Source organism: Vanessa tameamea, chromosome 21 (assembly GCF_037043105.1).
Source record: "Vanessa tameamea isolate UH-Manoa-2023 chromosome 21, ilVanTame1 primary haplotype, whole genome shotgun sequence".
Lineage (NCBI taxonomy): Eukaryota > Metazoa > Arthropoda > Insecta > Lepidoptera > Nymphalidae > Vanessa > Vanessa tameamea.
In genome coordinates this window covers 8132068-8151817 of record NC_087329.1, presented here as the reverse complement: position 1 = coordinate 8151817, position 19750 = coordinate 8132068, and the positions used below count along the sequence as shown (strand labels likewise).

At 31.0% G+C, this 19750-nt stretch overlaps 1 protein-coding gene across 1 annotated transcript; it reads left to right on the top strand.

Moving 5' to 3' along the window:
• The first annotated feature begins 9807 nt into the window (after positions 1 to 9807).
• LOC113395564 (clavesin-1-like) lies at positions 9808 to 18420 on the top strand. The gene is made up of 7 exons (XM_026633176.2): positions 9808 to 9915; positions 14948 to 15081; positions 15948 to 16101; positions 16575 to 16679; positions 16762 to 16909; positions 17721 to 17937; positions 18181 to 18420. The coding sequence occupies exons 2-7, from the start codon at positions 14952 to 14954 to the stop codon at positions 18333 to 18335; spliced, it is 909 nt and encodes a 302-aa protein (XP_026488961.2). The 5' UTR covers positions 9808 to 9915; positions 14948 to 14951; the 3' UTR covers positions 18336 to 18420.
• The last annotated feature ends 1330 nt before the right edge of the window (positions 18421 to 19750 follow it).

The following is a 19750-nucleotide window of genomic DNA, read 5'->3' as shown; positions in this document are numbered from 1 at the left end:
GTATGTATGTATGTATGTATGTATGTATGTATGTATGTATGTATGTATGTATGTATGTATGTATGTATGTATGTATGTATGTATGTATGTATGTATGTATGTATGTATGTATGTATGTATGTATGTATGTATGTATGTATGTATGTATGTATGTATGTATGTATGTATGTATGTATGTATGTATGTATGTATGTATGTATGTATGTATGTATGTATGTATGTATGTATGTATGTATGTATGTATGTATGTATGTATGTATGTATGTATGTATGTATGTATGTATGTATGTATGTATGTATGTATGTATGTATGTATGTATGTATGTATGTATGTATGTATGTATGTATGTATGTATGTATGTATGTATGTATGTATGTATGTATGTATGTATGTATGTATGTATGTATGTATGTATGTATGTATGTATGTATGTATGTATGTATGTATGTATGTATGTATGTATGTATGTATGTATGTATGTATGTATGTATGTATGTATGTATGTATGTATGTATGTATGTATGTATGTATGTATGTATGTATGTATGTATGTATGTATGTATGTATGTATGTATGTATGTATGTATGTATGTATGTATGTATGTATGTATGTATGTATGTATGTATGTATGTATGTATGTATGTATGTATGTATGTATGTATGTATGTATGTATGTATGTATGTATGTATGTATGTATGTATGTATGTATGTATGTATGTATGTATGTATGTATGTATGTATGTATGTATGTATGTATGTATGTATGTATGTATGTATGTATGTATGTATGTATGTATGTATGTATGTATGTATGTATGTATGTATGTATGTATGTATGTATGTATGTATGTATGTATGTATGTATGTATGTATGTATGTATGTATGTATGTATGTATGTATGTATGTATGTATGTATGTATGTATGTATGTATGTATGTATGTATGTATGTATGTATGTATGTATGTATGTATGTATGTATGTATGTATGTATGTATGTATGTATGTATGTATGTATGTATGTATGTATGTATGTATGTATGTATGTATGTATGTATGTATGTATGTATGTATGTATGTATGTATGTATGTATGTATGTATGTATGTATGTATGTATGTATGTATGTATGTATGTATGTATGTATGTATGTATGTATGTATGTATGTATGTATGTATGTATGTATGTATGTATGTATGTATGTATGTATGTATGTATGTATGTATGTATGTATGTATGTATGTATGTATGTATGTATGTATGTATGTATGTATGTATGTATGTATGTATGTATGTATGTATGTATGTATGTATGTATGTATGTATGTATGTATGTATGTATGTATGTATGTATGTATGTATGTATGTATGTATGTATGTATGTATGTATGTATGTATGTATGTATGTATGTATGTATGTATGTATGTATGTATGTATGTATGTATGTATGTATGTATGTATGTATGTATGTATGTATGTATGTATGTATGTATGTATGTATGTATGTATGTATGTATGTATGTATGTATGTATGTATGTATGTATGTATGTATGTATGTATGTATGTATGTATGTATGTATGTATGTATGTATGTATGTATGTATGTATGTATGTATGTATGTATGTATGTATGTATGTATGTATGTATGTATGTATGTATGTATGTATGTATGTATGTATGTATGTATGTATGTATGTATGTATGTATGTATGTATGTATGTATGTATGTATGTATGTATGTATGTATGTATGTATGTATGTATGTATGTATGTATGTATGTATGTATGTATGTATGTATGTATGTATGTATGTATGTATGTATGTATGTATGTATGTATGTATGTATGTATGTATGTATGTATGTATGTATGTATGTATGTATGTATGTATGTATGTATGTATGTATGTATGTATGTATGTATGTATGTATGTATGTATGTATGTATGTATGTATGTATGTATGTATGTATGTATGTATGTATGTATGTATGTATGTATGTATGTATGTATGTATGTATGTATGTATGTATGTATGTATGTATGTATGTATGTATGTATGTATGTATGTATGTATGTATGTATGTATGTATGTATGTATGTATGTATGTATGTATGTATGTATGTATGTATGTATGTATGTATGTATGTATGTATGTATGTATGTATGTATGTATGTATGTATGTATGTATGTATGTATGTATGTATGTATGTATGTATGTATGTATGTATGTATGTATGTATGTATGTATGTATGTATGTATGTATGTATGTATGTATGTATGTATGTATGTATGTATGTATGTATGTATGTATGTATGTATGTATGTATGTATGTATGTATGTATGTATGTATGTATGTATGTATGTATGTATGTATGTATGTATGTATGTATGTATGTATGTATGTATGTATGTATGTATGTATGTATGTATGTATGTATGTATGTATGTATGTATGTATGTATGTATGTATGTATGTATGTATGTATGTATGTATGTATGTATGTATGTATGTATGTATGTATGTATGTATGTATGTATGTATGTATGTATGTATGTATGTATGTATGTATGTATGTATGTATGTATGTATGTATGTATGTATGTATGTATGTATGTATGTATGTATGTATGTATGTATGTATGTATGTATGTATGTATGTATGTATGTATGTATGTATGTATGTATGTATGTATGTATGTATGTATGTATGTATGTATGTATGTATGTATGTATGTATGTATGTATGTATGTATGTATGTATGTATGTATGTATGTATGTATGTATGTATGTATGTATGTATGTATGTATGTATGTATGTATGTATGTATGTATGTATGTATGTATGTATGTATGTATGTATGTATGTATGTATGTATGTATGTATGTATGTATGTATGTATGTATGTATGTATGTATGTATGTATGTATGTATGTATGTATGTATGTATGTATGTATGTATGTATGTATGTATGTATGTATGTATGTATGTATGTATGTATGTATGTATGTATGTATGTATGTATGTATGTATGTATGTATGTATGTATGTATGTATGTATGTATGTATGTATGTATGTATGTATGTATGTATGTATGTATGTATGTATGTATGTATGTATGTATGTATGTATGTATGTATGTATGTATGTATGTATGTATGTATGTATGTATGTATGTATGTATGTATGTATGTATGTATGTATGTATGTATGTATGTATGTATGTATGTATGTATGTATGTATGTATGTATGTATGTATGTATGTATGTATGTATGTATGTATGTATGTATGTATGTATGTATGTATGTATGTATGTATGTATGTATGTATGTATGTATGTATGTATGTATGTATGTATGTATGTATGTATGTATGTATGTATGTATGTATGTATGTATGTATGTATGTATGTATGTATGTATGTATGTATGTATGTATGTATGTATGTATGTATGTATGTATGTATGTATGTATGTATGTATGTATGTATGTATGTATGTATGTATGTATGTATGTATGTATGTATGTATGTATGTATGTATGTATGTATGTATGTATGTATGTATGTATGTATGTATGTATGTATGTATGTATGTATGTATGTATGTATGTATGTATGTATGTATGTATGTATGTATGTATGTATGTATGTATGTATGTATGTATGTATGTATGTATGTATGTATGTATGTATGTATGTATGTATGTATGTATGTATGTATGTATGTATGTATGTATGTATGTATGTATGTATGTATGTATGTATGTATGTATGTATGTATGTATGTATGTATGTATGTATGTATGTATGTATGTATGTATGTATGTATGTATGTATGTATGTATGTATGTATGTATGTATGTATGTATGTATGTATGTATGTATGTATGTATGTATGTATGTATGTATGTATGTATGTATGTATGTATGTATGTATGTATGTATGTATGTATGTATGTATGTATGTATGTATGTATGTATGTATGTATGTATGTATGTATGTATGTATGTATGTATGTATGTATGTATGTATGTATGTATGTATGTATGTATGTATGTATGTATGTATGTATGTATGTATGTATGTATGTATGTATGTATGTATGTATGTATGTATGTATGTATGTATGTATGTATGTATGTATGTATGTATGTATGTATGTATGTATGTATGTATGTATGTATGTATGTATGTATGTATGTATGTATGTATGTATGTATGTATGTATGTATGTATGTATGTATGTATGTATGTATGTATGTATGTATGTATGTATGTATGTATGTATGTATGTATGTATGTATGTATGTATGTATGTATGTATGTATGTATGTATGTATGTATGTATGTATGTATGTATGTATGTATGTATGTATGTATGTATGTATGTATGTATGTATGTATGTATGTATGTATGTATGTATGTATGTATGTATGTATGTATGTATGTATGTATGTATGTATGTATGTATGTATGTATGTATGTATGTATGTATGTATGTATGTATGTATGTATGTATGTATGTATGTATGTATGTATGTATGTATGTATGTATGTATGTATGTATGTATGTATGTATGTATGTATGTATGTATGTATGTATGTATGTATGTATGTATGTATGTATGTATGTATGTATGTATGTATGTATGTATGTATGTATGTATGTATGTATGTATGTATGTATGTATGTATGTATGTATGTATGTATGTATGTATGTATGTATGTATGTATGTATGTATGTATGTATGTATGTATGTATGTATGTATGTATGTATGTATGTATGTATGTATGTATGTATGTATGTATGTATGTATGTATGTATGTATGTATGTATGTATGTATGTATGTATGTATGTATGTATGTATGTATGTATGTATGTATGTATGTATGTATGTATGTATGTATGTATGTATGTATGTATGTATGTATGTATGTATGTATGTATGTATGTATGTATGTATGTATGTATGTATGTATGTATGTATGTATGTATGTATGTATGTATGTATGTATGTATGTATGTATGTATGTATGTATGTATGTATGTATGTATGTATGTATGTATGTATGTATGTATGTATGTATGTATGTATGTATGTATGTATGTATGTATGTATGTATGTATGTATGTATGTATGTATGTATGTATGTATGTATGTATGTATGTATGTATGTATGTATGTATGTATGTATGTATGTATGTATGTATGTATGTATGTATGTATGTATGTATGTATGTATGTATGTATGTATGTATGTATGTATGTATGTATGTATGTATGTATGTATGTATGTATGTATGTATGTATGTATGTATGTATGTATGTATGTATGTATGTATGTATGTATGTATGTATGTATGTATGTATGTATGTATGTATGTATGTATGTATGTATGTATGTATGTATGTATGTATGTATGTATGTATGTATGTATGTATGTATGTATGTATGTATGTATGTATGTATGTATGTATGTATGTCTCTTGTGCCTGAAGTTACACTGGCTCACTTACCCTTCCAACCGGAACATCATAATACTAAGTATTGCTGCTTGACAACAGAATATCTGATGAGTGGGTGGTGTGCACAAAGTCTTACTACCAAGAAAACAGATTAAAGTAAAGTAGTATAATTTTGGTGCTTTATTTTTCTTTCTTTCCACAGACGACATATAACCCAAACTTGTCAATTTTACGGTGATGAACGTCGAAATATCAAACCAGCATACATTTTTATATATATTATATATCTTGTGTTTATAAGAATTGATATATCGATGATTAATGAAAGGAAATTATTACAAGAATGACACCAGTTTATTAAAAGAGACACGTGCCTGGATCAGTTTATGAGGATGCAGATCTTGGGGTCCTGGGCTTAAATCCCAGGATTATTGTTGTGAATTTTTTAGGTTATCTATTCCTATATGTATGTGTTATTTAGTTTACCTCGATGGTATATTGGTATAAGACTGCAGATCCCCAGGTTCCGGGTTCAATCCCCATGGTCAGGCCGATATAGTTAGTAGATTCTTCAGAAAATCTCTCAGCTGGAGTCTGCCTGAGAGCCTGGAGTCGTAGAGAGGCAGTGTGCACACTTCATGCCTTGAAAAACACGTAAAGCCTGCGCTTGAACTATTCCCGGTCGTGTAGGATTTACCGTCCCAAAGATGAAAGTAAGGAAGTAGAGAATACACCTATATTTGCGCATAAATTGTGCACTATACGTCTGGAATTGGCTGAAATCCATCGAAATTACCGCCGTGACTGAAATCGGTCAGGAGAATATCATCATTTTCAAGTTTAATTTTTATTTAAAGAAATTATTTTATTTCTATTATAATATTATATCAACTCGTGAGTCGTATCACAGGTTGTAAATAAGTAAATATATAAAATCAGTCATGCGAATCCCAGCATCGTTGACGGGTATACCCGCATGAACTGTCTGGGCAAGTAGTTTACTTGATTTGCCACTAGACTGATTTCAATTTATTAATCACATTGGTTAAATATATTGTTCTGTATCGAAATATTACAAATCAATTGTATTTTTACAAATTAATTGTATAATTAAAGTGAACTTTACGATAAAGTCTTCTTCAAATCAAATCTAAATATACTTTATTCAAGTAGGCTTTTACAAGCACTTTTGAATCGTCATTTAACAAACTATTTAAAGTAAAGCTACCACTGGTTCAGAATGTAGATTCTACCGAGAAGAACCATCAAGAAACTCAGTAGTTACTCTTTTTCAATATCTAAAAATACAGTCATGTTAGTTAAATACAATTATATATGTATGTTATGTCTCCTGCCTGGAAGTCAACAAACATTAACTCCACGCTTTTTTATCATCAATATACTCTTGTATCGAATAATATGCCTTCTTTACCATTGTATCTTTTACAATTGACTTGAATTCAATGAAACGGCAAAGTTAAAAATGTCTGTGGAATTTTATTATAGAAGCGGATACCTTGCCACAAGAATGATTTATTGACTTTGCGGTGTCGAAAACTTGGCGTTACATCTTGATACATTTGTGTAGTGTTTGATGATAAGCGTTTTAGAAATATTAAAAGTAATGCACATATTGCTGGATCTCGTGTACATATTAATTAGTAATACGTACATATGAACCAAACTTGAAATCTAAGACATCCTTATGTCATAATGACATGACTGTGTAACAATATTTTACTCACAGACACACTAAACATAATACAATAATACTAAGTATACTATTGAGCCGAGATGGCCCAGTGGTTAGGTTAGCGTGCATCTTAACCGATGATTTCGGGTTCAAACCCACACAAGCTCCACTGAATTTTCATGTGCTTAATTTGTGTTTATAATTCATCTCGTGCTCGGGTTGAAGGAAAACATCGTGAGGAAACCTGCATGTGTCTAATTTCTCCAAACCTTCTCCTCAAAGGGAGAGAAGGCCTTAGCCCACCAGTGGGAAATTTACAGGCTGTTAATGTAATGTAAAAAGTATACTGTTTGGCGGTTGAATATCTGTTGAGTGGGTGGTATGTATACAGACGAGCATAAACCCCTACCACCAATTAAAAGTAGGTAATTATTTTCAATACCATTTTATAAATATATTCTAGACGATTCAAAACTACGTGATAAAGTCTATTCGAATAAAAATATTGTGATTTGATTTGACTCGTTATCTAAATCGGATAAGGTTGTAATTGTAATAAACTATAAACATTATTATGTTGTAATATATATTCAGCTCAGATATTTAAAACCATGTCAAAGTTAATTCTGATTTTATGATAATACTATACAAGCAGTCGTTTTACAAAGTTCTATTGATATAATTAAAGAATGTTGTCAGTCACATCGACATCATGTTCGTATTCCTAAACTGGCTGAGAAATATTTGATTAAATATTACGAAATTAGTGCCGATAGATTAACGTGAAGCATAATTATATCGAGCCAAAATGGACCAGTGGTTAGAACACGTGCATCTTAACCGATGATTTCGGGTTCAAACCCAAAAAGGTACCACTGAATTCTCATGTGCTTAATTTGTTTTTATAATTCATCTCGTGCTCGGCGGTGAAGGAAAACATCGTGAGGAAACCTGCATGTGTCTAATTTCAACGAAATTCTGCCACATGTGTATTCCACCAACCCGCATTGGAGCAGTGTGGTGGAATATGCTCCAAACCTTCTCCTCAAAGGGAGAGGAGGCCTTAGCCCAGCAGTGGGAAATTTACAGGCTGCTAATGTAATGTAATAAAAAATAATGATACCTACTGATATGTTGACTAAAACTATCCAAAAAATGATCTTGTACAATATAGTTAGTATTGTGAAAGTTTAATTATTAAATTATTAAACTTGACTTGTAAATAATACGTCAAACATGGTTTGGTGTTTTAAATTTTTCCGATACTTTTATTCTGGTCACAAGTTATGTCATTTGTAACTTACTTTTATGAAGTATGAATGAATAAATCTGTACACTGATATAAACTATTAATCATGAATATATTTGTGTAAAAATGAACGTTAAAGTGATTGAGATATATCGTTTGAGAATTTCTTACTAACAGCACAAAGTTCGGAAATTGTCTGTGTTTACAATTATTCTGTTGCTCAGAAAGCATGCAAAGCCAAGTCCTGTGCCTGAATTCATTCTAGTCGTATCGGGTTGCCGTCTCGAATTATGAGATTAAGCGAGTTCTCCTGTGGCAGCGCACAGACTTGTGCATTATAATATCGCCGGCGAAATTTTTCTTCAAAATCGCTCAGATGGACATAGTCATGTGTCCGATAATCAGTTAGTATTCGTTTTATTTTTGGGATTGTGACGACGTTTTCTAAAATAGTAAATGTTCGACTGGCAATGGAAATGGAAAAATATGGAAATTTGCACAAGGTATTATAGTGGATAAATATGTTTACTAATAGTGGCTAGTGCAGTAGCTAACCCAGTACCTAATGCATTTAGGGCCCAAAGAATCAACGAACCTAGAAAAGGCACTCGACTATAGGTATCATTCGATACTAGACTATTCCTAACAATATCATATCGCTGTCTCTGATTACACTGGCTTACTCAACCTTCAACTTTGACCATAGGAAACAAATACCAAGGCAATGGTAGCAGATTAACAAATTATTGGGTACTATTTTCATAGACAGGCTTGCATAAAGAGTTGAGCCAATAAAAATCTGTATAATGTGTTGAGCGTGAAATTTCATTTTTATTTGCACAAATTTGAAATTTATAAATGCTTTAATCCGATCGAACATTGAGATGATGTATAAAATATTTTGTAACAACAACTCGGAGTTTTTGCTAAATTAGTAAAGACCTTGGGCGCCATAGCTATATGCTCGAGGCGTCCGAATTCGTGTCCAACTCGGTGGTGATTTTCGATGTGCTTAAAAATCGCAAACGCTTGCATCATAACGTAGACAAGCATGTGCTGCGATTTTATTTTATTTTTAATATTCTATGTGAGACTTTTTATTGTCTGTAGTAAAATATATCCTATTTAAATTTTTTTTCATGTTTTATTACTTATTTCTATGTAGTCAATGTTAACAAATATATTGACTCGAGTTATTGTAACATAAAAAATAAAATAAAATGCACTATTTTTAGAGAAGAACAGAATACAATAATATAACAAATGAATATTAATAATAATAACATGTCTTCCCTTGTTATATTTATTTAAAAGTCCCTCAAAATAATATTATTAGTACACCAACGCCTTTAATATATTTTTTTATTAGTATATATTATGCTCGTAAGCTTGAATGATTTAATTCTCGCATTAAATAACTCGAAGTTCTGGGAGTCGGACGTCTTGTGAATAGTGATTAAGTGTTTAAAACAAAGTTATTGATCAGTAAGTATTGACTATAGTACGTACTTATATTAAATGCACGTTGTTTGAAAAGTTCTTTTTTTAAATGACTATATTTTTTTTATTTTTTTTTAATAAATTCTATATATGTACTATCTTTCGTCGCTTCTATTAATAAAATATAAAAAGGTTTAATTAATTACTTAGTATAAATGTTATTGCAATATAATTCCAAGTGAAAGCTTTGATATATTTTTTTTGTTTGAACTTTCTGAACATAGCGGTAATTATTAATAATATATTTATTAAGCTGATTATATTATACAGTTTAAGTAAACGAAACAATATAAATTATTTCTCGTGTGTAGGCAGCCTGCACAGTGTTTAAACATCTGACTTTACCATTCTCACATTGGTATGTGGTTGCGGTTTTGGTACAATATACATATGGTTATGATATTTCCTAAATAATCTTAGCACAAATATTCCCTATTCAAGTAGTTTCTTCAATCTACATCTTCAATTTTATAGAACAAATAGAGCCTTATGTTACCTTACATACATTATATTACATTAGCAGCCTGTAAATTTCTCACAGCTGGGCTAAGGCCTCCTCTTCCTTTGAGGAGAAGGTTTGGAGCATATTCCACCACAATGCAATGCGGTTTGTTGGAATACACATGTAGCAGAATTTCATTGAAATTAGACACATGCAGGTTTCCTCACGATGTTTTCCATCACCGTCGGGCAGCAGATGAATTATTTACAAATTAACCACATGAAAATTCAGTGGTGCCTGCCTGGGCTTGAACCCGAAATCATCCGTTAAGATGCACTCGTTCTAACCACTGGGCCATCTCGGCTCTCTCTCTCTGGCTCTATGTTACCTTACTGTATCAGAATGTAGATTCAATAATAGGTACTCTATATTTTATCAAATGATTTATAGTCATGTATACCAAATTAAATTAATGTAACCTATTTCTACTTAGTGATAGGGTTTAGCACCACCCACTCATCATATATTCTATCTTCACATAGCATAACATAGTATTGTTGTTGATGAGTGAGTAAGCCAGTGTAAATACATAAGGGACATAATATCTTAGTTATGAAGGTTCGTGGCGCATTGGCGCTGTAAGGAATGGTTAACATTTCTTACAGCACCAATGTCTTGATGGCTTATGAGACCTTGATCACCTGAAGCTGACGCGGCTGTTCTCGATGGAATTTACTTTCCGAAACAATTGTAGTTTTGTAAATATTTTATATTTTAATTCAACACTGTTACATGACGTTTCAAGAGTGCTTTTATGAGCCTACTTGAATAATTTTTGATTATACATAAAAAGACTGAGATGTACGTAAACAGTTACTGTAATATCTGAATCTGAAATATTGGACTTTTTAACCGATTTGGTTTTAAATTCGTCTGTGTATATTTATATGTTCGTGTATAACTTAATTGTTTATAATTGGTGATCATTTCTGTGTTGTGATGTCTTATCTGAATTCATATTAAACAATATTGATTTTTTTAATTTTAATTTTATTTCATATTAGAATTAGTAACTGTACCACATCTCATTCTACTGCTGGGCTAAGGTCTCCTCTTTAAAGGACAAGATTTGGAACATCATTGTTAAATAAAGAGCAATATATGTTTATATGTACTTTTCGAGTTTCATAGTTTTGTCGTTAAACATTAGAAGAGCGTCACGTTATCAAAAATTCACGAAAGAAAGACAATAGCATGCATTTGTATACACTAGATAAATAGATTTTTCTAAATAAAGACCAGAATGTGTTATGTAACGTTAGTTATAGTATAAATTACATGTGAAATCTAATATTTTCGTGGAGAGAGGACTTGATGATCTGTAAAACAGGCTCAACATAATGATTAACTCGGACACCGTTTTTTCACAAATTCTAGACTATGATATCGGAGTACAATCTTGTTAGATATCTAACAATTTTTTATTTGTGTAAAATCAATTTTTGGTAGGAAATTTAAAAATATTCTAGCTATTACGCCAATATTCAAGACATACAAAGAGTTTCTTTTTTTGCCAGGAACATTTGGATCTTCGATTAAGTAACGCATACGAAAACATTCATTTTTATTTATTAAAAATGAATATGTTCATTATACCGACATGTTATATTAAGTATGTCACGTGATCATTGCTTTTTAAAATCCAATGCAAAGCCAATCCAATTAAAGTATCCAATGGTTCGTTAAATATTTTTTAGCGTATATATATATATTTTGTTTTATCTGTGATAATATTCATGAGATGAATCTGCGTCATATTAATCAACTGTAGTTTAAATTAACATAACTGGATATATTCGGATACATGTAACCTTAAGAATTGACGCAATATTTGAACGTGTAACTTTAAATTATCATCAAATAAACGGTCGTCAAGGGCTTGGTAGAATAAGAACGATATGTAACGGGTATGTTTCGTGATAATTTATCTAATAAGTTTATATATATTCAGAGCTAACTCACAGTTTATTTTTGCATAAACTGCCAAATATCAAAAATTCACATCTAAATCATTTTCGACGAACCGATTTATATATTTTATAATAATATTACTAATTGAAAAAACTAGATTTATGATTAATGATAGATTTCGTGAAAATCGTAACAGTTTTTAGGATACCAAAACTAGGATTGCAGCCAGAACCTCGGAATCTATGGTCTTATAAGCCAGCCATTAAACTAACGAGCCACTGATATCTCTAGACTAATCTTGTATATTAATAGCGTGAGGCGATTTTAAATATTAATTTAATATATAGTTACGATGTGATAAATAATTAATTTTAGATAACGGAAAAAAGTTACTGGCCGGCTAGACATACTTATACGCACCGTAAAAAAAAAATGGAATACGTGCGAACCTACTAGAACATGCGTTGTTGTTTGTTTTGTATTTTATAATAAAAAAATAATAACTTTAAATAAAGTATAATGGTGAAGACGTTTTAACACCATCAAAGCGCCACTGGCGTCAGGAACCTAAAGGCAATAGATCGATTGCTTCGTTTTATGACCGGCAATGAGCATGTGTCGTTTCAAGGCGAACGGCTACAAAAGTATCAATTCTGTCGTCACAAATGATTTCCCAATTGAATTTTTGAACTGCTTCAACGTTTCAGGACTTCCACCTAACAACTTACAATTGAAAATTGGTTCAATTGTCATCCTGCTTCGTAACTTAAATATGATGATAGGCCTGATGAACAGAACTCTATTGCAAGTTTTCTGAATGAGAGATAACTGTTTTGATCGTGAAGTTCTTTCTGGCTCAGCTAAAGGGGAACGAGAGTTTTGACCCGCATCGATCTCACACCTTCAAACACAGCGTTCCTTTCCTTCTGAATCGTCGCCAATTCCCAGTCAAGTTGCCAATTGCCATGGCGATTAACAAGAGCCAAGGACAAACTTAGGCCAAAGTCAGCCTTAATTTGCCGATCCCCGACTACTCACACGGTCAACTATACGTTACAATGTCTCGAGTCCATTCTGAAAACTCCCTCAAGATACAAATTGACTACAAATTGCACCATTACTGGAGATGGACCTTTCACCAGAAACGTTTCGGTACGCGAGATATTACAATAAGGATAATTCTCATTGCATTTATGGAACAAATTATTATTTTTCAAACAACCATGTTTTAGTTATAAATTATAAAGTTCGTTCAGAACGAAATTAAAGTAAATTGTTATCGACAAACTCCAGTTCTAAAGGAACTGAATGACGTTAGACATTTCATTTAAAAAAAGGTTCCATCATTTTGGCGCCAAATGTAGATGAGTGACTTGCAGTTCAGAATGAAGTGAAATCAAAACAAAACCTGATATAGTTGTCAAAATTGCTAAAAAATCTGTTGAATAAACGCGAAGTTTCGTGGGCGACCCACTAGTTTAACTTTTAATGTCGTTAGTTCCCGAGTTAATATTTCTTACAGTGCCTTTGTCTATGGCCGGTGGTGACCACTTAACATCAGGTGGCCCATAGGCTCGTCCGCCAACCAATGCCATAAAGAAAACCCTTATGATAAAATAACCTAACCTTCCTAGGTTTTAGCTTGTACATGTAAAAAGTGAAGTACAAAATTTTAAATCGCATCAGATAATAATTTGACACACAAATTGTCTAGTACTGTACTGTACTGTACTGTAAGTCTATCTGGGCTTATTTGGGCATGGCACTGTTATAAGCAGTGGGTTAGAACACGTGAATATTAATTAAATATTGTGGGTTTCGCTGAATTTACACGTGTTTAGTTTACTTCTGTCACATGTGTATATTCACATTGAGACAGCGTGGTAGACTAGGCTCCATACCATCATAAAAGAAGAGAACGTCATTGGCCCAGCAATAGGACGTTAACAAGCTGTTCCCCAGTACTATATATAAGCTTGTATGTACTTAACAACAACAAATAGAAAGGTCTCTTGAATTGAAAGTAGGATATGACCTCTGATTAATTTAATTTCCTTTAAATACGAAAATGTCAATATCAATATAAGCTCACCTTGCGATCATTGCATTTTAAAGTAAAATATTTTAAAAAATGAAGGTGATAAGAAATTTCGTTAACCTTCTCTTTATAATATGTACTTTTAGGAATATTTCATACTAGCTGATCTGCGGTTTTACCCGCACTACGGTTTAACGCTAAACATTACCGTGGCACACAAACCGTCACACACAAACACACTTTATAATACATTTTATCCCCTCTAGGGGGGAATAAATAAAAATAGCCTATGTTCTACCCGCGGACTCAAATTGCATTTATATCGGTTCGTGCTCGTGCACAATAATTGTTTTTTTTAAATATAATTAAATGTTTATTGCCTTTATAAGACTATCATTATGAATTAAATAGATCACGGGAACTCTTATATATTTTTAGGTGTCAGCTAATAAGCCTAATCTTAGTAGTAGTACGTTGCAACTAATATTATAAAAAAAGATTTTTATGACTGTTAACACAAGTGCGGAGATCGATTATGTCTAATATTAAATTTTCTCATTTTCCAGAACAATGCCTGGCAAGCTCGAGCAGCAGTCGCTGGAGGTGGAGTACAAGAAGACAGGCATTAATCCATCCGACATCGCCGTTTTACGTCGTTGGCTCAAAACCCAACCTCACCTACCTGAAAAATATATTACCGGTAAGAACAGCAACAATATTTCATAATAATTAAACATAGTTCAGACTTTTAATAGTTTAAAATATGTAATGTTAGAATTATAAAATGAAGAATGGCGCACGAAGGGTTCCGTATCATTATTTATTAAAACGGCAAAAAAATCATGTCTGGGAGACCCCTTAAATATTTATTTTATACTATTTGTTAGTATTTGTTGTTATAGCGGCAGCAGAAATACATCATCTGTGAAAACTGTCTAACTATCACGGTTCATGAGACAGCCTGGTGACGAATGGACAGACGGACGGACGGACGGATAGAGGAGTCTTAGTAATGGGGTCCGCTTACCCTATGTTACCCTTTTGTCTGTGTTAATCCCATTGTCTTTGATCAGTGTACATAATATTTGACAGCACGCCAGAAGGATATTTTAGAGTATTAGTTTAGGGTCTATGCCGAGAGATTCTGTAGTAATGAACAATAGTGATAATTATACTTTAGATACTTTAGATGTCAAGGAAATCTCAAAAGTAACTTGAAGCTAGGAGTTGGCTCCTTGCACATATTTTATTTTGCGTGTCGCCATTATTTTCTCTTGGTTCAAATTCTTGACATAAAATAGCCACACTGAGGATTCGAACTCAAGTCCCATGATCATATAAGCTAGCCAATAGACTAACGTGTTAGCAAATATAAAAAAATACGTTTTTAAACTTGAGTTTTAAATGGATATTATTAAAAATGTAATGTTAAAAGTTTCCAGATTTAAGAAACAAAAAAACATAGAAAAATTATCAAAAAAACCTATCATAAATAACAGTTACCATAAAGTTGATTGTGTAATCTTATTTCTTTCAACATACTAATCCAATGTATCTCTATTTTAGATCTCGACTTAATTCTCACATACTTTTGCTGTTACCGGAGCTCGGAAGTGTCAAAACAAGTGTTAGATCTTCATTTCACTCTGAGGACTCTATTCACAAATTTATTCCACAACAGAGTTGTCGATGAAAAATTATTAAAAACTTTAAATGTCGTGTGAGTTAAAAATTCTAATTATTCTATATTTGACTACTAAAGTATTAGTTAGTTTTAATGACTTAAAAGAATGACCTTCGACTTTATCCAATTATGTACTTTAAATACATTGTGAATTTGATATAAATCGATATGGCCTTTTACCGCATGTAATTTATATTAATATTTTCGATCATATTAGAGATTTAAACTGTAGGGACATAGCGGTTTTTATAGTCTAATGACAAAAAGCTGAAAGTTATATAAAGACATTCTGTTGTATATTTAGTATCAGCATTGCACTTGAGCGAACCCGGGTCGCTAGTTTATCGATAAACCTTTAAAGACTATGTACCACTAGGAACCAAAGGGGTGGAGATTTTTAGTACGTGTGAAATTGCAAATTGCTTAACAGTACACTTTCTAGTTTACGAATGTTATTTCATGAATTCCACTCTTGTATATTTTAAGTATGATCATCTTTCTCCTTACAGTTTGGTGATGCCGCTCCAAGTTCGATCATACAATAATCATTACATTGTATACCATAGACTTATCAACTATGACACTAAGAATTTCGTCTTCTCAGATATAATCAGGTTAAGAAATGAACTTTAAATAATTTATACTCAGATTAAGTCTAATTTATAACTTCACATACAAGATTTGCTTATTTCTCAGGGCAGTACTGATGTTAATGGATTTGAGGCAGTACGAAGATGGCACCTGGCCGGGATTTATCATTCTGATTGATCTAAACGGTGTCTCGCTCAGCCATATTACGAAACTCGATCTGCAGACAGTGCAACAGTTATTATATTATTTACAGGTACAGTAAATATTATATGTCTTTTCTTTTTATATTCTAAATCTTAAATATATGTCAATAATGTTAAGGAATAAATAAAATTCATACATATGGCAATTTTGTGGTCTATGATTAGATAATATGATCTTCTAGACAGTCATTGTTGGATTGGTCGAGTTTCTATACGTTATCATCATTCTATACATCACTTGTAATTACGACAGTTACTGATAAATGTGACCACTTAAGGTCCTACATATTCGCTGCATACATTCATGCGATTTAATGACTTCAAATACGTACATTTACGTTCAAATACGTAACATTTTTTATCGTCTGTTAGCAAATCAAATTAACAAATCGTTTCTGAATGTGGTGACCGGACATTCGAGTCAAACAATTAAGATTTGACGCCTGCGAAAATAATATTGCAAAAACACGCATTGACATAGCTGCTATTAAAAATGTACTATGAATTTAATTTATATAATAGTATTTTTTTTTGAGTACCTAATATAATTTTAATATGAATATATAAGTGCGCTCTACCTCTTCCATTTTAAAGGGAATCACTAAAACGGATTATTACACACATTTAAACGTTTGAATTAAAAATGAGAATTGAATGATTTCTGTAATATCTAGTGTATAATATATATTTGTATGGATATATTAAATGTTTCGACTTTCGGACGCGATTCGAATATTGTGTCTTCTTTTTTCAAATATGAAATCAATGATAACAGAAAGAGATAAAACAGTGTTTAAATAAACGACATTCACAAGTATTTTTTCAGTAATCAGTATCCAATACATAGTTATAATATTCCAGGAAGCAATGCTAGTGAAGCTAAAGGGATTACACTTCATGAACGCGCCGTCATATGTAGATAAGTTACTTATGGTGATAAGGCCGTTCTTGAAAAAGGAGCTGATGAACCAACTCTGTATCCACCAAGTTGGTTCAAAGACGATCGAGAAAGTTATGCCAATTGAAGCACTGCCCAAGGACGCTGGGGGGCAATATAAGACATTTGAAGAAGCGAAGAGTGAGTTATTTATTTTGTAATATCTATATATACTAGTCCGTGTTCCCGAAGGTATATTCCATTATATACTTAAATTGTGTTCAGATTTAATTTCGTACTCTGAAGGATAAAATTCTTTCAAATGTACTCCAAACATTCTCCCTAAGGAGAAGGTTCTGCCAAGCAGAGGGACATTAACCTTGTTTTACTTTACATTACTTCTATAACAGATGTCTTTTAACTATTTTTTTATTCCACTTACAGAAAACACAATTGAAAAGGTTCTAGCAAATAAGGATTTCTTTATAAATGAAAACAAAAAGAGAGTCATAGAGTCACTAAGGCCTGGAAAACCGAAGACGATTACAGATATATTTGGTGGAATAGAGGGTTCTTTTAAGAGATTAGAAATAGATTAGAAATATATATATAATTTAATAATTATTTTGTTTAAGTTAATGTAAATAAAATGTATAAGTAATCAAGTTCGAACAAAACGTCTTCAAGGGATGCCAAGTAAATAAAGTAAATTAATATTTAAATAAAATATGGAATAAAATTAACCAAAATAGTGTTTGGTTAGTAAGTCTTCTTGTTATTCCCATAAGATATAGCAATGTAGTATGCGAGCCAAAAACCCAACAGCAAGTGCAGCGGGGAGGGGGTGCAGAGGGGACATATGTCATGTCGTCATGTCATGACGGATAATTAAGGGCGTTATCATACTAGCGGTTTGCGAGCGGCTGCGAGGCGGAGCGGGCGCGTTGTGAATGCGTCGCGAACACGCCGCGGCTGCGTCGCTTATAGCGAGTTGACGACGTACTATACACTCAGTAACAAAATGGATTTCGATGAGAAAACACTGCTGAGGAAACTCAACTACAAAGTATTCCCAAACATCTTTACTAACCACAAAAATAATGAATGGTTGAATGAGCGAGCAATTTTGGCGGCTAAGAATAAAGATGTAGATGATTTGAACTACATAATTTCTGATCCATCTTGCATTCACAACGCCAACCTTTGAAAGTTTGTGGTCTGAATCTAGATAATCCATGTTTTTCCCATGGTCAATCATATGTGGCATGTTCACGGATCGGAAGACCACCTGCGTGTTCTTGCACCTGATAATAAAACATAAAATGTCATCACTAATGAGGAAACACGGGTGGGCAGGCATCTGTTCGAGACAGTAGAAAATGGCGTCCACGCTGCCATTCGCAGCGATATCGTTGCGCTTCCGTAACGAATTCGCTGCGCATGCGCGGCGTGTTCGCTGCGCGCACGTAACTTATTCGTCGCGCTCCCGCTCCTCTTTAAGGACGCTCGCAATCCGCTATTATGATAAGGCTCTTAACCCAAAAAACAGACACTATAACCAATAGCGACATTTATAACCAAATTAATAAAATTTGAATTAAAATTTTTGTGTTTTATTCAAAAATAAACGTAGATATGAGTAATATTAGTTAGTTTTTGGCTTAAAAATTGTATTTTTTTATATTATAAGATAATAACACGGACTACCTCTATTGTCTTAATTTATATTCATTATTTTTAGCCGACTTCAATTTAATTAAAAAAAGTCTAAAAAAGAAACCAAATTGTTAATTTATTTTAAACTAGCTGTGCCCGCGACTTGGTACGCGTTTGAATTTAACAAAAACATTGTTGGCTACGCGCGGTACTGGAAATTGCAGCGTGACTTTAACATTAATTTTATATATAACTCTAAAATAAAAGTTAGTAAGCCTTTGACACTCAAAACACAGACACATTAATTGTTTTATTATTTTAATTAAAAAACAAAAAACATGTAAATACTTTTAAACAA

What these genes read in the sequence shown, in the direction of transcription:
- LOC113395564 (XM_026633176.2), top strand. Translation starts at nt 14,952, where the DNA reads ATGCCTGGCAAGCTCGAGCAGCAGTCGCTGGAGGTGGAGTACAAGAAG. An exon ending in ACCTGAAAAATATATTACCG is followed by an intron (nt 15,082 to 15,947) that starts GTAAGAACAGCA and finishes TCTCTATTTTAG; the next exon opens with ATCTCGACTTAATTCTCACA. An exon ending in TTAAAAACTTTAAATGTCGT is followed by an intron (nt 16,102 to 16,574) that starts GTGAGTTAAAAA and finishes TTCTCCTTACAG; the next exon opens with TTTGGTGATGCCGCTCCAAG.